This window comes from Pelecanus crispus, chromosome 8, assembly GCF_030463565.1.
Source record: "Pelecanus crispus isolate bPelCri1 chromosome 8, bPelCri1.pri, whole genome shotgun sequence".
Taxonomy (NCBI): domain Eukaryota; kingdom Metazoa; phylum Chordata; class Aves; order Pelecaniformes; family Pelecanidae; genus Pelecanus; species Pelecanus crispus.
In genome coordinates this window covers 1,067,061-1,089,984 of record NC_134650.1, presented here as the reverse complement: position 1 = coordinate 1,089,984, position 22,924 = coordinate 1,067,061, and the positions used below count along the sequence as shown (strand labels likewise).

Here is a 22,924-nt window from a genome sequence, read left to right as displayed (position 1 = left end):
TCTGTAGCTGCAACACAGGAAAAGCCTCACCGAGCTGTAATGTCAACTGCAATAAGGAGCTGCAAATCAACGCAGCTCATGGGCGTGTTTTTCAGAAGCATGTGTGATCAGAGTTTTACAAAGGCTCAATATGTAATGCCTTTGTCAAAGCTAAGCAATTTATAAAAAATTTCATTTGGCCATTATTGACTTTTTTTGGACAAGATATAGAACAGGTCTTGAAGAAAGTCTATAAATTAAATTTGGCCCCACAGCTCACAGACTGAAAGACTCCGTCATTGACAAGGAAGAGGAAGGAAGAGATGAGGAGGGGATTCCTGGCTTTTGTTTTTCCACCTGTTTCTGTAAATTATATGCATTGTGTTCATGGTTGCAAAAAAGATGGAGACATGGGAGAGCGGGGCAGTGACTGTCAGTGGCGCAGCTTTTAAACGTTTTGCAGCCATGAGCTTGCAGACCCCCTTCCTCCAGGGTCTGCTCCCAAGGCTTGGGGGTTTGAAATTGGCATCAACAATTTTTTTTTTTCTTTTTCCTTTTTTGCCCCATTTGTTTGATGGGGACCTGTTTCTGGAGTGGTGGCAGCAAATGGTCACCTTGGACCCTCCGTGAGGAAGAGATTCCACATCAGCCTCACCCCCCTCTGCCGCCCTCCCCACAGCTGCACGGGAGCTGCCGGCATGGCCGCGATCCCGGCACCATGCGTTGCCTGTCACTGCTGCAAAAACCACCGGGGCAATGCTGCAGCTCCGACCCGACTACTGCCCCTTCCCCTGCCCCTCGTGCCGCTGTAAGAGATGCCACAAGCGCCGGGGTCCGATCCTGTCCACGGGGCCGCCGGTTCCTTCTCATGGGTGAGAGCAGGGGCTGTACGGCTGGTACGAAGTTGCTAACCTGTATTACGCTTTTCTTGATCTGGGTAATGTTACCAATCTGCAGGAGTTGGAAATGATAATTACATTTTAGTGGGAAGATGGATGCTTCCAAATGACATTTAAATCCATGATTATTGCAGTGGTTTGGTCAGGGAACAGTTGTTATCAATGCCAACTCTTCCCCTTTGTCACGGATTACTGCGTTTGGGCAGGTCTCCAGCTGAAAAAGAAGAAAAATCAAGCCATGCACTACTTGAATCGGGAAATAAATTAAGTACCACTCAGGGGTTCCCATCACCCATGGGCTATGGAAATAGAATCATAGACTCATAGAATCATAGAATCACAGAACCATGGAATGGTTTGGGTGGGCAGGGCCCTTCAGAGCCCACCCAGCCCAGCCCCTGCAGTGCCAGGGACAGCTTTAACCAGCCCAGGGTGCTCAGAGCCCCGTCCAGCCTGGCCTGGGATGTTCCCAGGGATGGGGCCTCCACCGCCTCTCTGGGCAACCTGTGCCAGTGCTTCACCGCCCTCACTGTAAAACATTTCTTCCTTATATCCAGTCTAAATCTATTCTTCTTTAGTTTAAACCCATCACTCCTTGTCCTGTCCCAGCAGGCCTTGCTAAAAGCTTGCCCCCCCCCTTCCTGCAGCCCCTCTCAGCACTGCCAGGCCGCACTCAGGCCTCCCCGCAGCCCCCTCCTCTCCAGGCTGAGCACCCCCAGCCCCCCCAGCCTGGCCCCGCAGCAGAGGGGCTCCGGCCCTCGGGGCATTTCTGTGGCCTCCTCTGGGCCCGCTCCAGCAGCTCCGTGTCCTTGTGCTGAGGGCCCAGAGCTGGGCGCAGGGCTGCAGGGGGGTCTGCCCAGAGCGGGGCAGAGGGGCAGAATCATAGAATCATAGAATCGTTTAGGTTGGAAAAGACCTTTAAGATCATCCAGTCCAACCATTAACCTACACTACCAAGTCCACACTAAACCAATCAAGGGTAGACCAGACTGAACCATGTCCCCAAGTGCCACCTCTGCCCGTTTTTTGAACACTTCCAGGGATGGGGACTCCCCCACCTCTCTGGGCAGCCTGTTCCAGTGCTTGACCACCCTTTCCGTGAAGAAATTTTTCCTACTTTCCAACCTAAACCTCCCCTGGCGCAGCTTGAGCCCATTTCCTCTCGTCCTATCGCTAACTACTTGGGAGAAGAGCCCAACACCCCCTCCCTGCCCCCTCCTGCCAGGAGCTGCAGAGCGATGAGGTCTCCCCTCAGCCTCCTCTTCTCCAGGCTGAACACCCCCAGCTCCCTCAGCCGCTCCCCACCAGCCCTGTGCCCCAGACCCTTCCCCAGCTCCGCTGCCCTTCTCTGGACACGCTCCAGCACCTCAATGTCTTTTTTGTATTGAGGGTTAGGTTGGAAAAGCCCTTTAAGATCATCCAGTCCAACCATTAACCTACACTACCAAGCCCACACTAAGCCAATCAAGGGTAGACCAGACTGAACCATGTCCCCAAGTGCCACCTCTGCCCGTTTTTTGAACACTTCCAGGGATGGGGACTCCCCCACCTCTCTGGGCAGCCTGTTCCAATGCTTGACCACCCTTTCCGTGAAGAAATTTTTCCTAATTTCCAACCTAAACCTCCCCCGACACAGCTTGAGCCCATTTCCTCCCATCCCCTCCCCTGACCTGCTGGCCACGCTGCTGGGGATGCAGCCCAGGATTGGGTTGGCTTTCTGGGCTGCAAGCGCACGTTGCCAGCTCACGTCCCATGCAGGACCATGTTTCCCAAAAGCCTCTGTGCTGTGCACGACCGAGCCCTCGTGCACGGGGAGGCTGGAGTGAGGTGAGCTGCCCGCGGGGCTCGGGGTCTGGGTGGGCAGGGGGACGCTGGGGCCGTGACGCCCGAGCTGGCTGTGCTGTTGAGCCTCGGAGGAGAAAAGATGTCTGGAGAAATGAGGGGTGCTGTAGCCGTCAGTAATGGAACAGGCAATTTCCCGAGCGCTATTCCCTGGGGGCTGGGGAAGCCGGGCACCTTGATACCCAGTTCTGAATTCTATAGCGGGCTGTACATACCCTTTTTGTTAGGGGAGGGATGTTTATTGACCTAAGCAGCCAATGGTCACCTGAACGCTGTTTGATTTCTTCCTTTAAAAACCAACAAATAGTCATATTTAATCGGATGAAAGCATAAAGGCTGTGGTGATTATGGACTGGAATAATAATGAACATTTTTCTGAGCAGTGGGAATGGAGCAGTATTGTCTGCATGTTTTGTTTCGACACGAGGACCATCTTGTTTTGTTTTGTTTTGTTTCCTGCCGTTGGGAAAGCGTGTGATTTCCCGGGCCGCGTGTCTGCGCGTCCCGCGGCGCTGTGCCGAGACGCAGGCTCCCCGTGCTGGCGTGCCTCCCGCAGCCCTCCCGCTTGCTTGCCACGTGCTGGGGATCAGATCGAAACCCATAACACTGAATTTCTTTGTGACTGCCAGGATTTTACCTGTAAGATCCAGAAAACAATCCGTGCGAGCTGCCTGTACCCAGGATCTGTGCATTTTGCTGTTTGCACGCATTCCTCTGCCATTCCCTTCTCGCGGTTACTTTGCTGTAGCCGCTCACGCTGCGGTGCCAGCAATGACCCCGATGAGCGCTGCTGCCGCAGCATGTGGCAGCACGTGTCATGCCAGCAGGAGACGGAGGGAGCGTGTCTGGTGTAACCTCTCTGCTGACAAACCCACCAGTGGGGTGGCTCTGAGCCCGGCATTTCCATGCATTTCTCCCTGCGGGGCGTTTGCTGGGAGCCAGCTTGCTGTGGGGCTGCAGGGGTGTGCCACGGAGCAGGCGTGAAGCCTCCGTGGAGCGGTGGTGCTGGTGCCTGCCCTTGCAGCAGGGCCAAAATTTCACCTTGGCCATACAGAAGAGCCACCAGCCCGTGCCACATTGCTTACACTGCTCTGTCCTGGGGCAGAGCCCGTGGCAGGGTGTTTACCTGCGCTGGTTCGTTATGCGCGGTTGCTAAGAAGGGGTGGCACTCTGCAGGTGTGTGTAATTGTGCAAAGAACTGTGCAAACTGTGCAAAGATCACCGCAGAACCCACGGGTCTTTGGTTTTAACCTGAACATGGAAAACAGGGAAAAAAATGAGATAGGTTGGATTTAACAGCATATTTGCTACTAACCTTTTAAAGGCAGAAGGATGACTTAGGCTCGGGGGGTTCGATGGGATTTAAGCAGCCTGGTGTTCCCAGGTGAGACCTGTCGGTCCCTGCAGCCACCGCGGCAACAGCCTTGACTTCTTCGCACGCCAGCACGGGCAGACCCTTCCTATACAAACAAGTTTTATTCCCTCCTGTCCAGGCTTGTCTTTATTAAACGCAAACCCAGGGAAGACCGGTGCCAACACGAGTTGTTGGGCCCGTCGTGTTTTGTGGAGACAGTGGCTGGGATGGGAAGGGGCAGCAGGCTTTGCCATGTCCTGCCTCCTGGGTGCTGCCTTCCTCTGGCAGCCAAAAATTCATCATTTGTTTGTCTGTTTTGAACCAGTAACCTCGGCCTTGGCCCTGTAACCTCTATTCACACCTATGAGTTTGTTGGCTTCAAAGGAACCCCACATACCGGTAAAACTTGGGGGAATGCATCAGGAATGACAAAGTCAGAAGTCCTCATTCTGTTCTTTCTCTGTCCTTCCTCAGGCAAGATTTCTGTGGACTTCATCAGGATTCTCTCTTAAGGGAGAAAAAGCCCCATGTGATCTGCTCAGGGTTTGGCCGTGGGTTGGTGGGTGGAGGTGGTAGCAAACCATTACACGCCTGAAAAGCAATTAGGTGCTCTCTGTTCCTCTTGCAGGCGAACCCTCCCGATGGTCCTCGTCCCACTGCGACTGCTGCTGCAAGAACGGCAAAGGCGACAAGGAGGGAGAGAGCGGCACGTCGTGCAACGAGCTGTCGACGTCGAGCTGCGACAGCCAGTCGGAGGCCAGCTCCCCCCAGGAGACCGTCATCTGTGGCCCCGTCACCCGCCAGCCCAACATACAGACTCTGGACCGGCCGGCCAAGAAGGGGCCGGTGCAGCTGCTGCAACAGTCCGAGATCCGGAGGAAGAGTGACCTGCTCCGGACTCTCACCTCCGGCTCCCGGGAGTCCAACTCCAGCAAGAAAAAAGCAGTGAAGGAGAAGCTCTCCATTGAGGAGGAGCTAGAAAAATGTATCCAGGATTTCCTCAAAATCAAAATCCCAGACAGGTTTCCAGAAAGGAAACATCCCTGGCAATCTGAACTGCTGCGGAAGTACCACCTATAGGCTCAGGGTGGGGAAAGCACACGACCTTATTACCATTAGAGCAAGATTCTAAGTAATACGAAAATAATTCCCGATAATAATTATTTGTTAGGTCACAAAAAAAAAAAAAAAAAATCCATCTCTATAGTACTGCCTAATTTGCCTACTTCACCTTAACATTTATAGTCATAGGGTAACGATATTTTTCCAGTCGTGGAAGCACAATGACAAACGCTTTTCTTTGTAAACTCTGAGTCTTACACAAGCTGAAAACCTTAAGGGCACAAGCACGCCGGCAGCAATTGCTGCTCGTGTGCGGATGCTGCTGATGCCGGCGGGAGCGTGGCACGTGAGCAGGCAGCGTCCGGGGGTGTCTGTGGGCTGCATGCCTTCTGCGTTCTCCCTGTAGTGCGTTTGTTTGGAGGGATGTACACAGCTCAAAGAAACAAGCTATGCCATGGCAGTTTACCTTAAGCATGTGTATATATATATATGTGCATATATATATATGTGTGTATATATCTCTCTGTGTATATATATATGTATATATATATCAATATATATTGCTTAAAGATTTTTCTGGCTCTCTCCTTATACCTGCACTTTCTCAGAAAAGAGCATTTTTTAGCAGTCTGTGGATGTTCCATTTCTTCTTCAGGTCTTTGAGGGTTGAACAGCAGAAAACCCATCTCTCCCCCCGCCCCGATCCCTCCCTCTCCCCCCCTTCTCTGAGACACCATCAATGCATTTCAGCGGAGACCAGGGAAAAGCCTGTGGGCCTTTGTTGCAGTCGGCAAAATATTCCATTTGTTTTTTTTATCATCTTGTTCCCCCCGCGTCCTGCCCACGCCTCTTGTCGTGTTTCTCAAGGCGCTCTGGTGCCAGTGAGTTAAACGCGTGATGATCCCCGCTGGAAAGCTGTAGCAATTCTTCCGGGGCCGAGTGCGGCGGCAGGCGGAGGGGCCGTGCTGGGGACGATGCCTGGTTTCTGCAGGCTTGCCAGGCGCGTGTGCCAGCGGTGTTTGGCCCCAGCTGGCAGGAGAGCGGGCGCTGGGTCCGGTCCGGCACAGAAGCAAACACAAGAAATGATCCGCCTAACAAGCCGTGCGTAGTGCTTTGACTGCCAGGGGATCGATTGCTAGAGGACGGGGCCGCGCCGTTCCAGCCGTGCGCGTTTCAAGAGAAAATGCAGACCCCAGGAGGAGGTGCCCGTATTCCCTCCTGCAGACGCCCGTCTCGGCGTCGGTCCCAGCGGGGCGTTAGCCAGCAAACTGCGCCGTGTCCCGCGTTATCCACCGTGCGCTGGCCGGGGAGCCGCGGGAAAGGCTGGTCCTGCACTGATCGGAGCGGGGGTCCCGCAGCCCACAGCCCCCCGGGGCGCGGGAGCTCGGGGACGGGGAACGGGTCGGTCTTGTGGGGTACAACGGGCTGTCGTGCCGGGTAACGCACGAGCAGCAAGGACCGGAGAGCGCCCAGGAAACGGGTGTTAGCAAGCGGCCAGAGGTGTAGGGCCAGCAAAGCCGGGAGCAGGCAAGCGTCGGGGGGCTCGGCGCAGGGGTGAGCGCGGGCTGCTGGGGCGGGCGAGCCGCGGAGAGTGGCGGAAGAACGAATTGCTCCGGCTAACCTATTTTAGCCATTGCTGGGAACAAACCAGCTGGAGTGTTTGAGGTAAATTATTCGTTTTCTAAAGGCACAGGAGGAAGGAGATTTTATATATATATATATATAAAAAAAAATATGGGAAGTGATAGTGCTGGTGACACAAAGCACTTGGATTCTGACTGACTTAGCATCCTGCAGGTTCCAGGGCTTCCCCCCTCTTACATTTCAGCGACTGCTATGGGAGATGACGTCAAGTATGCACAGATTATTTCTGTTGACCTTCACGCGGTTTCAGCAAGGCGGTACCTTCGTGCTTGCAGGGCTCCACCGCGCCCGCCCGCGTCTTTGTTTCGCCAGAAGAATCGTGAGGTCTGCACGAGCGCGCCGGCAGAGGTTCATACCCGTCGCTCGGCTGCAGGCGTGATGCAGGTGTTTATGGGTGAGGATGCAAATTTTACCAGAAAAAAAGGAAGCAATACTTGTTCAGAGTGATCCATATGCATAAGCTGGCGGTAGGGAGGCGGGGAAAAACCCTCCCAGCAATATTATCTCCCAGTCTTTGGAGAACAGGGCTTGCACGTGGCGGCTTGGCATCATCTCTGCTGAGGTTTTACGCGCGAGAGGGATGCTGTTCCCTACGGTGAACGCGCAGTGTTGGTAGCGCAGAGTGAGGAGTGTGAAATAGAGGGTGTGACCTGGGAAATGCTGGGCTCGCTGAGAAAACTCAGCACTTCTTGGGATTGGGCTCTAGAACCAATTCAGGTGTTAAGACATTCACTCACACTGCATTTCAGGCGTGGCAGTTGTGCAGCCCTCACCTGCTCAAAGTGCACATTTTCACATGGAAATCAAGGTTTTGCACGAGATCCACAGATCTGGCTCCTCTCAGTTATTTGTTGGTTCGTTTGCAACATTTTTCTTTTCCGGCTCAACATTTCCTGCATCTTGCCCCCCGCCCCTGGCTCCGTCACCAAGCAAATAAAACTGGGGAACAGATAGGGCTCCCCCTCGGGATTTCCAGCTGAGTATGCAGTTCGGGATGGATCACCCCTCTGCCTCGGCAGCAGACTGCAGCTAAAACCTTGTCCTCCCCACCGCTCCAGACCATTCCCCGTCTCTTTTTAATATCACAGATATTTAGGTTACAAAATATGCATGACGAGTGGAAGAACAGGCGCTGGATGCATGTGTGTGCGTGCGTTCCCAGACTGACGTTCAGGGTGCACGGGATTGCGCGATGATTAATAACTGTAGAAAAATTAGACCAAACGAAATGCGCCTGAATGGGCTTGATTTATGTGGCCTTCACGTCTTCAGTTTTAGATGAAATGCTTATTACTCTCCAGTGCTACAGAAATAAAGGTCTTAAACTTCAGTAATCACAGGCAGGCCAAACCTGCTAGGAAACAGAATTTAGGATGGAGCCGGAGGAGAAGAGGTGCCCAGGCGTGCGGGTGCACGCTCGTGTGCGTGTGTTTGTGCGCGCTTTCTGCTGCGTTATTGCAGCGATCTAATTCTGGTCTAACTCCACGTTGCAATTGTCTTACGGGCGGCTTGCTATGGGAGCCGGGGGCTGTGCTTGGTGGCTTTTTGCTGTTTAGACTGACTGCAGGCTGTGGGTGCAACAGCCGCTGCTGTAGAGCAGCCCCCGGGCAGTGGCCGGGAGCCGCCCACCCCTCCCCGACGGGGGCTAGCCAAAACGCTGGGTGCTCTGCAGCACCCACTACTGCTGCTCAAAGGTCCCCTTCTCCCCCTCCTCGCCTCACTGCTTTTCTCTGGACCACCAGTACCCCACGGCAAGAACTGCACCCCATCAAAGAGCCACGCTTCGGGCACCTTGTTCTGCTAGCGTCAGGCGGCCGCAGCGCTGCTGCCGGACACGGGACCCTGCCAGCGCGGCTCTGCGTTTGGGGCTGGGGGCAGAGGATGGGGTCACCGTGCAGAGGTGGGGAGAAGCCATGGCCAGGCAGAGGTGGGCACCAGAGCAATTAAAAATGCTGCTCCGCAACGGCCCCGCAGTTTACGCGCGGGCGGCAGCGGGTCAGGAAGGAGGAACCGACCCTTCTGCTGGCGGTGTCCTCGCCGTGCAGGCGCCGAGATGGGGAGTTTTCTTATCACAGGAGGGTGATGCGTTAACTCTGGAAGACCTCTTCCCCAAAATAATGTCATGCACACATACATATACATATATACATATATACAAGTACATATACATATAGTTAGATAGATATATACCCGCGCCTTGGGATGAGGCGTGTGCTTACGCCTTTTCGGCAAGGTTGCTCTCCCCCGTCTGCAGGACCTGGCACCACTCACTGTTAGGAGGGGCAGGAGGAGTTCCTGCCATAGGCGGGTGTCGAAGCGGTTCCTCAGCCCAAACCGTCGGCTCAGCAGAGGGAGGGAAACGCAGCCGCCGCTCCGCACACCAGGCGCCTTCGTCCTGCGCTGTCCCCTGGGGCTGCGCGGGCTGGGGGGCTGCAGCCCCCCTCTGCTGAAACGAGGGGAAGAAGGGAGGCGGATGCGATGCAGTGGGGGGAAAATGCAATGGAAATAGCAGATTTTTCTAAAAGGTAGCTGGGTTTTGAGCTCTAAAAATATCCAGCTCAATTCTACCTTGTTTCAGTGAGAGAACCCGTGTCTATCCCTAGGACATTTTTGGTCACTTACCGGTAGCAAGCCAAAATGAAACTCAGTTAACAGAGTACTTTATTCCTTCTAAAATATCTGGGGAGTAAACTGGGCTTTGGGCTACTTTCCACGCATAACAAAGACCAAATATAAGTTCTGTTGAAATTAATTTGAAAATTTACATTGACTTCAGTGGGACCGAGCCTCTACTAAAACACCTTTTCTCAAGAAAAATGGGCACTTGCGTCAGTGAGGATGAGAGAAAGCCATTAAGCTGTAATACAATTCACATCCACCTACGTTGCTCGCGATGCTCATCGCTTCTCCGTGTGCGGCGAACGGGTCTGGTCGTTTGGTGGTGGTCTTGCATAGCCAGTCTTTAATTATTCTGCTCGGCTCAGTAGCCTTGCTTAGGCTTTGCGTGGGACGCGGGGCTGAAGGAGCACGGCAGGCACACGTACCCTGCACCAGCGCACCGCTGGCCTCGCCCGCCGCGCCTGCGTGCGCCTTTCGCGGTCAGAAATACCCGTTTTCCAAGGGCGCTGCCACGTGCCCAAACGCCTCGAGACAGACACCTGAGCAGGGCTCAGAGCATCAGGGGAGGCAAAGGGAGAACACGTGCGTTCACGTAGACCCATGGGGACCAAATGATTTTACTTTTTCCCTGAATCATCTGCACGCACCGTATAGAGGCTTCACAGCACTCTTCAGACCACATTTTGGGTTTTTAATTCTAGATTTGTGAGTCCATTTATTAATTTCATTTGCAAAGCTGCGGGCTGAAGGAGAAAACAAGGTTGATTTTTATTGGCGATGACCGTAACGTAACCGAGACCTTCGGCCGTATCTCACACTGCTCTCCCGGCCCTAGAAAGGCTGGGGAAAACTTTCCAACTTCTTACCCTGCCCTGAAGCCCTTTCCACCGTTGCGAGTATGCACGTGGACTTGGCTCTCGGAGTACTTTATGCATAAGGCCCCATGTATATCATGGTACAAAATAATTGTCCAGTCTTATGGATAGTTTATGCCCCAACGGGGTTTTGTAGATTAATAGTAAAAGAACGAAAAAGCACTTTTAAATTATTTATATTATAAAAAGACATTGTTTATTTTTCTTGGCATCGATATCACTTAGCTAAAAAAAAAAAATCAGTTTATAAGTATGATATTACAGATTTTAAACTATAGCAATGATAAAGCAAACACGACAAAGCAGAATTAAGAATTAAACAGACAAAACTTACCAACGTGAAGCAGAAGGACGGCAGGGCCCAGCTGGTTGAACGGGAATTGCTGGCATTCCACCGGGGATATCCTCCCTGGCGTCCCTTCGCCCGTCTCCTCCGGCCGTGCCACCCTGGCCCCAGGAGCGGGCGCGCGGGGCAGGGAGCGGAGCTGGCCCCTTCCCCGTGCTCGCAGGACGGGATCCGACCCGGGCGCTTTGGTTCGTACAGACATACCCGCGTTAGAGGAGCGAGTGCTGCGAGTGCAATATTTTCCCAGCCCACACAGGATTTAGAGGGGGGTTTGGTGATTTTGTGATCTATTCGGGGCCTTGCTCATGTCACATTTTCGGACCTCATACAAGCACTTAATGACTTTGCCGAGGCTGAGTCAGTCTGTTGCACATTGATGTAGATTAAGTGGCACCCACTGAATTACCTCTCTACTTTCCAACGTGGTTCACTTGTACATAAGTGTAATGTCGAATTGTTTACAGGTTATTTTGTGCGTAATTGTGGAAAAAAAAAAAAGTTTTAACTACAAATTTAAAGGAATCGATTTTACTGGAAGGTGTTTAAAAAAATGAATGTGCTTAATACAGTATAGACATCATTGATTATGGTCTCACATGAATGCATGTATCTCCGTGTTGTCAGTCCCCACCAGTGAGGTTATTGGCAATATTCTGCAGTCTGTGAATAGCAAATATGCATAAACTACTGTGACTCTGACAAATATAACTCGGTAACTGTTTCTACTGTGGTATGTTAAAAAAAAAAAAAAAAAAATCATGTAGCTTTTAGCCTGCTGTATTTCCCCGGTACAAATAACACCATGAAAGAGAGACGTCTTGGAAAAAACCAAACAAGTCATGGCTGTGACCTGTGTGGAGTCATTCATGCAATGGCACCTGCCAGGTAGCTGTGGTCCAACTGCTAAAAAAAAAAAAAAAAGCCTATTTATAGAGGCTCGGAGGTGGTAAATGAACGTGTTGCTATTGCCTTCTGCTCCAGCGTCACTGCTGGCGGAAGCATTGACCTTTTGTTTAGGATGACGATAAACGAAGGGAGCCACTCTGTGTTAATCGTTTCCGTGTGCGGGCTAGGTGTTATACAATGCGCTGGTGAAAAGTACAGCTATCAGTTTTGTGGCATTGGGCGGCTGAAAACTGCAGCTAATTTGTGTCTTGCCATTCAAATAAATCAGTGCATATACACTGTAAGAGCACAGACAAGAATAAATAAGTTGGTATCCTTCAGCTGTCATATATATATACAAGCACGCATAAATTTATAGATAGATACAAACACGCTTTCTTGCCCACTGTGATTTAGCATCAGTCCATGTTAAGCAGTTCCCTACAGGCCGGGGATTATTCTCCCCTGAAGGTGGTGGGGTTTGGTTTTTTCCTCATTTATTTCTGGGTTGGGCTGAAAATAACAGTTCAGTGGTCACCGGCTGAGATTCTTCTGCCTCCCTGTCTTGAACAGAGATTTTTCTGATGCCATGATTTGAAAGTACTGTCACCAGCAGCAATACTTCTGGAAAAGCCATCATTGCATCAGGGCTTACCTGCCAAAGTATTTCCAGGAATACTTTGAATTACTTTTATCCTCTGTCATTTTAAAGATGCCTTGGCTAGGGAAGGCTTCATTACAGCCGGTGGCTGAGTCACAAATGGAGACAACGCGGGGCACGGCAGGAGGAGAAGGGTGCAGGGGGAAAGGCAGGGTCTCGCTTCTGGGCACGGAGGGGCAGCCAGCTGTGGCCTTGGGGCCGGTCCCCTCGTCATCCATCCCAGGCGGGTCCCAGGGCTCGCAGGTGGTGCCCAGCTGTGCGGTTTTACGTTGCCCCAGTAGCTGCTGCAAAGGGAAAAAGAGAGAAATGCTGCCGGGGGTGGGAGGAAGCCGTTTGCAATCTCTCCCCCAGCAGTGCTGTTCTTGGAATGGCACTCATAATTTGGGTTTATTGTCATGTCTTCTTCCCCTCTGCAGAGCTGCCTGGGGGGTAATCGGGGCTCGGCACTGCTGTAATCACCGCCCTGGACCACCCGGCTCTCATCGCTCTTCCAGCCATGCATGCACGCGCTGGCACGACTCGAATTGGGAAGCGTTGCTGTAGGCAGGCTGGGTCTGAAAGAGCCAGAAAACAGGAAATTGCTCGCTTGTGGGGCTGAGTATCCTGGGATGATCTTTTTTATTATTATTATTATTTTTAATCTGTGGTACTTGGCTGCTCCTCAGAGGAAGCCCTTCCCGACGGCCCCTTCCTGGGAGAAGGTGAAAGATCCTGTCTTTGCAGAGCTCCCCCCATATGGTGCTTCACCAGAGCAGGGATTTGGATGTTACAGTGTCTGCACAAGCATATGGAAAGCAAAGCGTTTCTGGAAGTTACGTCTCCTCAGATGGCGAGGCGTGATGCTCGCGGCGCGGCAGTCGCAGCCTGCTGTACCGGCTCGCTCCGCTGGCAGCCTGTGAGCGGCTGAGGCTGGAAGGGCCACGAGCCAGATGAGAACGCAATTCCCAGCCCGGCAGATGACTGCGGAGGAGGCCTGCCCTCCACATCCGTGCCAGCACGCCGGCACCTGCAGAGCCAGCAGCCCCCGCGGGCCCCGAACTGCCACCGCAGCTCCCAGGAGAGCTTCTCCCAAATTAATGACCCCTTGTCAGAGCCAAGGCGATGGGGAGGAAGGGCGGGGATGAAATGAGGAGATGGTTCTGCTGCTGTTTCTAAACAAACCCAGCGGTCTGCGACCCTGTTTACCTGCCTGCTTTCTCCCGGGTGGCATCTGAGACCCGGAGCTCGGCGCTGGCTTGTGGGGCGAGCAGCAGCAGTAGCAGCAGCAGCAGTAGCAGCAGTAGCAGCAGCAGCAGCAGCAGCAGCAGCAGCAGCAGCAGCATCCCCATCTGGGGCCAGCCAGGGCCAGGCTGGGGCACGGCAGCTGCCAAGGTGAAGATGAAATCCGCTCACATGGTAGCGCACTCGTCTCCATACAAGTAAAACACGTAGCGAGGCTGCCGTCGCCAATTTTTTATTAGAAATGACACAGGTTACTTCTCTGGGTACGCTTTTTTATCCTAACGGCATAGATCTAAATTACTGCAGGTGTTCGGTGCCGGTAACATGAACTGGTAACTGCAAATAGCTGGACTCCAGATGTCTGCGGAGCTGTTGCACTTGTGCGTGGACAAGATCTTTGTGACTAACGGAGTTTGACTTTGCTGACCAATTTTTTTTAAAAATGTCAGTTTGGAATAGACAAAAAAATTGAAGTTTTTATTTTCTTTTTTTTTAATGTGAAACTACAAATAATTTTGTCTAAACTGAAATGAAAAAAATGTTTCACTTCAAGAAAAAAGAAATTAATGACTTGTTATGCCCATTTTTGCTCTTTTTTTGTTTGGATTAGGTCAGTTTTGAGCTGAAAAATGAGAACTTCTGAGAACAAAGGTTGAAATCCTTCACTTTTAGAAAGGCAATGTATGCATTTTTGCACATTTCACCATGTCCCCCTTCCATACATTTTTTTTTTTTTCTTTTGCATCCGGACCTGTTTCCCAGACTCACCGTGCATTCCTGAATAATCTCATTTCCATGGACCTGGTGATAACCTGCTCCCCGTCCTGGCCACCCACTTCGCCCCACAGCAGTGACCCTGGCAGGGGGGGTCCCTGCGAGCCCCGGCGGGCACAGCCGCTGCTCGCGAACCCGAGCATCCATCATTAAAAGACAACCCCACTCTTTCCAACATCTATATGCCTTCATAATACACTACGGCTTTTTCCAAACGGCACATTTTGCGGAAAATATTTCAAGCAGCGTCACTTGTTAGCGTCCGTTGATTTAAGCCATGCCGCGGGGTTTGGGCGGGTCTGGGGGTGCCCGCGGCTCTGCACAGAGATGGCTCTCGGGCGGCCGTGCCTCTCGTCTGAGAGCCCCGAGGAGGAGCGTGCTCATTTGTCCCAGGAAAAAAAGTCCTTTAAGACCTCCTGAGCTTTTGGAACTAGGCTATTTCCATTGCCTGGGTGGACAAATAGAGGCAAAATGAAAGAAATCAATTTAAGATAGAAGTTTGTTCTGTAAAAATTGTTTTGCTTCAGTGGCTCGAGCGACCAGAAACAGAGCAGTAGCACTGTACCCGTTCTTGCCCCTCTTTCAACTTTATTTAATGATGCCAATACTTTATTATGTCTTAGGCAATGCTGGGGGCAGCTCTTGGGGCGCTGCGCTCTACAAACGTGCCTCGTTACAGGGGCGTCGTGACCGCAGGGTCTTGGGCATGCGGGGTGAGCAGACCGTCCTCTCCAGCGCCAGCGTGCGCCGTGCTGCGCAGCCGAGTGCCAGTTAGCAAGGCTCCGGCCAGCTCCGTAATAGTAAATCTTAAGAAAAGCTGAATTGTTATAGAATATATTGCTGTCCTCATTCCCTTTCATGTGGAGACAAAAAAAAAAAATCCTTGTTCTTTTTTACTGACTGCTGAGGTGAAGACAAATTCCAGCAGTCAGGAGGAAAAAGAAATGTTGAGAGGCGTTGGGCCACGACTCGGCCCAAGCTCCGGCTGCCCCCGCTTTGCCCCTGCCTGGGGTTTGGTCTCACTGCCCACCTCTCCGAATCCTTCCAGTCTGCAAAGCAGGAGCGCGCATCGGCAGCACCGGAGGTGGCTGCTGTGGTGGCAGGGTCCTCTCCCCGGCAGGTCACCTCTGTGCGGAGCAGGGGCTCAGCTCTGCAGCTTCCCACAAGCTTTCTAGGGCAGGAGCTGGACTTTGCCATTCCTAGCACTTCCAAGCACTGTCTTGTCTTCTTTTCACGTCAGGGCAGGTGTGAAGGAGCAATGGATGTTCAGGTTAGAATACGCGTATGGTAATTACTGAGGATTTAATTACCTCCCTAAGCAGCACTGTATGATGTGCATGGAAAGTAGGAGAGATTCCCTTTGATACCAGGTGATATCAGAAAATAATTTTAATCTGCCTTACAACTATATAATTAAAGGAGCTTATATAGAGAGATATATATATATACAGGTGTATATTTCTTTTTCTTGCTGATCGAGTTGCAGTCGTTCTAGCCTGTGATCCTAAGCAGCACCAGGCCAGGTCGGGACGCGCTCTGTGCTGGAAGGTGCGTTGCTGTAAGCCACACAGGTAAGTGGCGGTGGGAAGAGCGGCACTAACTCATCGCTCGGTCACACACTTGTCAGCGGAGAGGACGCCTCTCCCCAGACGTGCCCCCTAACCCCCCAAAATGACAAGCTGTCCAAGCACTCAGTGTACGGAGGAGAAGGTCTGGGATGGGAAGGTGGCCGGTTAATGCCTGCGTCACCCTTCCCGCTCACCGCTCTTAGCCGGTCCCAAAAGACGCGGTGCTCAGGCGGGGTGAGGCGTGACCGTGCAAGCCATCCACGGCCTTAACAGAAATGGGAATGAGTTATTACCGTGCCCCAAAACCAGAGCAAATGAGGAGCATGATGGTACCCGGGGGAGAAGGGCGATCCCTCCCCCTGCCAGGCAGGACCGCGGCGTTTGGGGTGCAGACTCCTGCACCCTCCAGCCTGCAGCAGCCGCTCCCCGCTGCACCGAGGGCAGGGACAGGGCAAAGAGGAAACCTGCTGCAGGGAACTGAGACAACGAGATTGTCTCACGTGAGAGCAGAACGCAACAGATACTCACCTCTTGCTCGAATTCTCTCTCCCGTTGCTGCTGCGGAGCGCCGAGGAGCTGGTCCTCGCCCCGTCCTCTGGCTGGCAGCGACCGCCCCTCGGGCTCCCGCTGCCGAAAAGTCCGCAGGGGAGAACTCTGTAAATACAGCAGGTTAAAAACTGGCAAAGTAACAGCAGATCTGTATTTAATGCAGATGTTTCCCATGTTTTGTAGTATTGTTTTATTGATAAATAAAAATCAACCAAAGACAAAAAAAGGCATTTGGCGTTGTATGTGTGACTGGACCAAGGCGCTCGCGTGCACTTGCCTGCAGAAAGGGAATGCTGCCTGTCCCGTGAGGAGCTGCACAGCCCTCTGCCTCTTCGCCCCAGCTTCACAACCTCCCGGATGACTCTGGGGGGGTGACCAGAGGAGACCCCGTCCCCGGCTGTGGGTTACACTGTGGTTAACCCTCACGGTGTCACCAGCAGCACCGGAACCAGTGCTGGGCTGGTGAGCGCAGCCGTCAGTCAGACACGCGCTGGGTGAGGACGTCACCACTGTCCCTGGAGCACCACAGCTTGACACGGTTCACATTTATCCCCACCGAGCCCTCCAAGAGCCCCGGTCCCCTCTGGCTTCAGATGCGCAGCACTGGGCACCCAGAGCCCTGCTCTGCTTGGCCCAAAGGACGCGCTTAAAGCCAAGTGGCACATCAGTAGCAGAGGCAGAAATGGAAGCGCAGACCACCCGAGACCTGCTGCCCTCTTTTAACCACAAACCCCGTTCTTCCTCCTCCCTCGGCACGCCGGCCAGCCCGCTGAGCCTTGAGACGCGCGGCGTGCCCGTGGCAGCAGGCACGGTGCTGGGTGAAGGGGAGCAGCAGTGGAGCGAGGTGATCCTTCCAAACAGAGACCCTCACCCTTGATCCTCACCCTTTCCTATTGCTAGCGAGGGTGCAGCACCACAGCCAGCAGTAAGAGCCCCGGGAACTCCATCTCAGCGTTACTCAGCTCAGGGCTTTCTCCAAACACAAACGTTAGTTTTTCTTCTCCATCTGAAACATAAGAATTAAATTACAAACCCCGTCCTGCAAACTCCCCACCGTGGTGGAGCATGGGCAGCTGAACTGCTAAGCAGTTGGTGACATTACCATAAAAACCTGCTCCTACGCCCATTTAAATTAACGAGAAAATGTCCACTGAGCGTAGCAGGAAGAGGAGCCGCGCGCTCGACACCGGCTGTGAATGCATCCTGCTCTGCAACAGGATTGTTGGTGCAATACTGAGTCACGAAGCAGGACTGCGATGACAAAAATATCACTAATGGCTGACAAATTATCCCAAAATGCTCAGGATTTTTAAAGCACGGCAAGACAAACAAAACTTGAAGCAATTTAACTGCATGTAAATTAGCTGCCTCCCAAAGAAAAGCTTGAGAAAAATGGTTTCATCAGAGACTCGTTAAAAACCGCTAAAAACATTAATACTATAAACATCCTCTCTGTGGCATAAATTTTGCATCTTTCCAGATGTGTTTTTATTATTATGCCCATTTTATGGGAGGGGAAAGTAAGGTGCAGCTATTAGGATTATTTTGCCCCAGAGATCGCAGCAAACAGTAGCCAAGAGGTACTAAAACCATCTCATTGAATTCCCAGTCAGGTGTGCCTGTGCTGTACCAGGCTGCCAACTCTAAAACCCTTTATCAAATATTATTTAGTCTTTACTGAAGCAAAACATTCCCTGATTTCAAGATTTAGTGCTGACAGTGCTGGTAGCCAATACCTGTGATTCCTGCGAGTGCCCATTCACCCATGAAGTGGAGCTGGGCGAGGAGAAAGAATGCAGGAAGAAATTCTGGGATTTAACCCTGCCAACTGCCTGGGAAAGATCTACAGAGCTCTTCGAGCTTTAGACAGTGCTGGACTGTCGAAAATTATTCAACGCATTTCAGCGTAAATGTATTTTAACATACGGATTTGCTGAGCTGCTGAACATAACGTGATGGGCTATTTCTGCGTTTGCTCTGTTGTCCTCATCTGTAAGCATGAAATCCTGCAGGCTGGAGCACCGGGTATCGACAGCTTTGAGCTAACAAGTCAGCGGCCCGGAGAGGTCTGAGGTCTCCCGGGGGAGACGGACCGCCACGAAGAGCAATGAACGCCGGCTTCTGCGGCAGGAGATGGAGAGGAGAGACAGGAACACCGTAATCCCTCTGCGCCGAACCGGAGGTATTTCAGTTCATCTGACTCTAACATCATCATTAGCTTTGCTCCCCTCACCCCTTATTCCCTGCTTATGAGTGGATATAAAGTGAAGATAAGCTGCAACAACAGATGAGCAGTAACAGCTAAAGGGCTGCAAGCGTGTAATGGACTGTGCACGTTGATGGCAACAGCGATGACCTTGGCTGTGCCGCCCAAGATAGAGCCGCAGTTTCCTTCTTTTTTATTTAGTCACAGACATTAACCCCCACGTTAAATGAGCAGCCTGCTATGGCACGGTCCCTTTCCAGAACATCTGAAAGGGTGCAGGCGCTGGTAGACACGTGTCGAAAATGTAATTTCTGCTTTCTCTATGATCTTGCCTGTATTACTTGAAGTTGTTATTAAGCTGCTCTAATTATTTTTTAAAATCCAATAAAGACATCTAATATGTGCAATTTTAACCTAATGTGTTGGGAATAGTATGTAGCGCAGTGATATTGCCAGTGCTAAAATAAATGGTGCTACTCATGTAGCTATGAGCTTTTATTTTCACCATTAGCCCAAAAGAACAGGTCTTGATCTATTTATAATTATTCATTAGGACCATTATATCTGCTCCCCTTATTTCCTTTGCCATAAGACGCTCTCTGTCTTATTGTGAGCATTGTGAACAACCACGGAATTTTGCTTACGTTGCGCTCTTGATGCTGCGTGATGTATAGATGGACAGATAGAAGTAGGTGTAAAAAGTGCTCAGGCAACCTGTGGCGTGTGGCTGGGCTAACCACTGGCTAACTAACATGCGACAGAGCCACGAAAGAGAGAAGCATAGTTTTTTCCTATTGCCACCAGGCCTCTCCCTGGCCTTTTGGGTTAATGAATTAGTCCAGTCTAAACCTGTGAGAGCGGAAGAGTGCATGGGCTGAAACAGCATGGCTTGAGGCAAAACAATAACGAATGCAGAGGATGCAGGCAAGGCTGCAGCTTTGTAATAATAATAACGCAAGCGTGATTGCCAACTCTTAACACAGCCGGGCTGCTAGATGGCACGGTTAGCCTGACGTACAGCCTGGGACGGGTGACAGCGAAGGTCAATGCCCACACGTGCAGCAATAGAAGGATTAAACATATGTCTCTAATAATCCCTCCATTAAGAGCAGCATTAGCCTGGATGTGCCCGCCCATCCTTTTAGCCCAGGTGACTGGCCGCGAGTGCCTTGCCCGGGCTCCCGGGAAAGGGCAGGGTGGGAGGTGCTGCTGGTGCTCCTGCGCCTGCTGTGAGTGCCCGCGCTGCGGGGCGAGCCGCTCCCAGCCCCTGCACGAAGCAGCGACCGGTTCCCAGGGCTGAATGCGGCTGCGTGGCTGCTTGACTTGCACAAGTTTCGGCGTGTGGGTAACTCACCCCGTGCCAGCGTGTGCTAACCGCAGCGGCTTTGCCAACCGCGTGCCTTCGCAGTCAGCGCCGGGATGCTCTGGCTGCAGGAGAAGAACATCTGGGGAGCTGCCCCCGACGCCGGGGAACCTCCAGCTTGGGAGAACAGGGACCGAAATTCACTCCCATAACCAGAGCCCCTTCTGCATCTCCCGTGTGCTGACAGCTCTTACGGGAGAGACGCGGCATCCTTCTGCCATTGCTCTGGGCAATTAAACCTCACACAGCAGGTCCCACAACCCCTGCGAGGTTATCCTTGAGTCGTCGTTGGCGTCCATACTTGTAGGAAGAAATCAAAACAAACAAACAAAAAACCCCAAAATAAACAAAAAACCAGCAGAAAAAACCCACAAACCAAACCCAAACCCAACAACCCTCTCTTCTTTCATGGTAAAATTGTTATTTAAGGGAAAACCTGTCCCTGACTACAGTGGCAACAAGATGTAGCCCCCTAAAATGCAGGAGTCCAGATACCTTGAGCCATACTTTGCCCTGTCTCCTCCTTTCCCTCCAGCTTTGTCTCCTGCTCGGGACCGTTCTTCTCACCCGAATTATCCCACACACAGCTGCTGCCACATTTGTCCCTACACTACATTTAGCTCTTTAAGCTGGCCACAAATCTAATATATTGATCTAATTATCTACAGAAATCATTCCAGTCTTTACCAGCCTCTTCATGCAGTTTTGCAGCTTTTAGCCCACACAAAAGACTGCGGATTTTCCCTCATAATTTCATATATTTTTTTCATCATTCACATCATATCATATCTAATACCTCCCTTATGTCTAGGGCAAGCCACACCAAACAGAAAACCTTCTCCAGCTCTTTACCTCTGCTACTGCTTCATGCTTCTCGCTACGCCCTGCGTTGCACTGCAGTGCTAGCACTCATCTCTAACTCACAAGCATGTTTATTTTTCCAGCACTATGGATGAGAAATAAATTCAGCTAACAACGTGGAGCTGAAAACTGGCAGTTTAATTGCAGCTGTACAATGTGCCTCCCCAGCAAACAAAACACGAGCGAGGACATTTCCTTCTCCTCGTCCCTGGTGTACCAGGTAAGCGTCACTGCGGCTGCGCACCCACTGCTACAGAGAGCTGATGTGGAGAGGAGTGACAGCTTTTCATCCGCTTTAACTTTTAGTGATGCACTCAGCCACATCTATAGCATCCTCAGCTCTCCTGCTACTGCCTTTAACAGACAGGACAGCCAGAGCAGCCTGGAGAAGCATCGTGCTTCTACCACCCCGGGCACCTTTTCCGAAAGCACTGCAGGCTCCCTGCTCGGGCGCTGAAGTGGGCAGGCAGAAGCTGGGTCAGTGCTGGGTACCACACCAGGACCAAATAATAAGATGCACTTTAGGTTTCCAACTTCAACATACACAAGCTGATACTTAAGCATAACCAAAAAAAAAAAAAAAAAAAAGTGGGTTGTGTTTTTTTTTTCCCACTGAGATAGAGCCATCAGCCTTGAAGACTTGCCTGTCGCTATGGTATCTACACTTCCCGTGGTTCCTGTATGTTTAAAGTTAATTAAGTACTAAGTGCTATATCAGGACCTGGATGCTGAACCCGGCTTCAATAAATTAAATTGGATACGCTCCTTTGGGTGGTCTCTTTGTCAAATATTATCCCATTTTGTAACATCAGCGGTAGTGAAATATCAAGCTGCTGTGGCTTGTGGGGCAGCAAGTTACTCGCTTTGCTGTGCACCCAGAGCCACGGCGAGTCTCCTGCTCTTCCTGCCAGAACTAAAATCAAGGGCGTTGGAGCAGGCAAGCAGTCAAACCCCTTTGTAATTCATTCCAACCGCTAATCTATGCCCCAAAACAGGAAAATGGATATTCCCTTTAGATCTACCGCCTAGGAATCCAAATATTATTCTGCTTTTTATAAATGCCCTAATACTGTATTTAAGTTCTTTCTAAAAGGACAAAACAGGTGAGGTCTGTTTTCCAGCAATCATTTCACCAGGCAGACCAAATTTTCATCCTGCAGTTGTATTTTAGCACTGTTATAACTAATCATCTCCTCCAGGTTAAACCTGCAACGGCATCCCAAATCATGTATTTAAATGATAGCAAAAAAATTCCCCTAACTCCTTAAAGTTAATGATCTTCATTTTCATTTTCCACATATTTCTCTCCTTGTAATAACCATGTGCTAAATCTTCATGAGATTTTTATAGTTTCACTGAAGGGATATTTGCATAATTATTAGTGCATAATCTAATTTAATGGTCCCACTGATTTTACTACTCTAGCTAAATGTATGTGGTGTCAAATTTAAGCATATAAAGTTCTGGACAGTTCTTGGGCAAATACTGCGTCTGCTGGAGAGAAGCGTGCCCGCACTCGTGCCCGCTCCGAAGGGCAGACCATCGCCCGTGCCCAGGCAGCATCCCCTCTTGCTTGGTTTGGACCCAGTGCGGTGGGGTGCAGCGCTGCAGGGATCAGTGCTCAGCCCGCCCCGACGGAGCAGCAGAAAGGAAACCGCGACTATCGCTGGCCTTTACCGTGCTACGCTGGGGAATAAAAGCCACCGCAGAGAGAGCCACGTCCCCTGGTACCACCGAAACGCAGGACCTCCACCCGGCGCCTGCTGCCCCGGCACATGGGCAGCTCCGAGAGGGGATGTGGGAGCCCCGGTGCAGCACCAGGACCTCCCCAAATCCACCCGCGTGGGGCTGCGCCGTGTGCCCCATGGGACCTGCGCATCCCCCGCAGCCCACGCGCCCTGACCCCCTTGCTACCAGGAGAGCTCGTGGAAGCGGAGCGGCTCTTGCGATGGGCAGCAAGGGCGATGGTGAGGAAGCACCCTGGACAAATACAAATTTGGAGAAAGGCAAATTTGGAGAAACACCATCTGCCTTGCTACCGCACGAGGTGCGTCAGTGGCTATTACACTCCGCTGGACACAATCCCCTCAAATCCCTGCATCAGACATTGCTCAGCGCTTGGCTTTGGGGAATTAGGGGCAGAAACCAACAGAAAATTGTAGGCTCAGTGCTTTGTGTAGGTTTTATGCCAGCTGAATAGGGTCTGGCCTCCTCCT

The 22,924-nt window shown here is 51.6% G+C and overlaps 1 protein-coding gene across 1 annotated transcript in view; it reads left to right on the top strand.

The window, feature by feature from the left end:
* KCTD16 (potassium channel tetramerization domain containing 16) overlaps window positions 1-5,154 on the top strand; it is an 80,992-nt gene extending 75,838 nt beyond the window's left edge. The window contains exon 2 of the mRNA XM_075715527.1: window positions 4,703-5,154. Within this exon, the coding sequence (XP_075571642.1) occupies window positions 4,703-5,154 (452 nt within the window). The remainder of the gene's footprint in view (window positions 1-4,702) is intronic.
* Window positions 5,155-22,924: the final 17,770 nt, after the last annotated feature.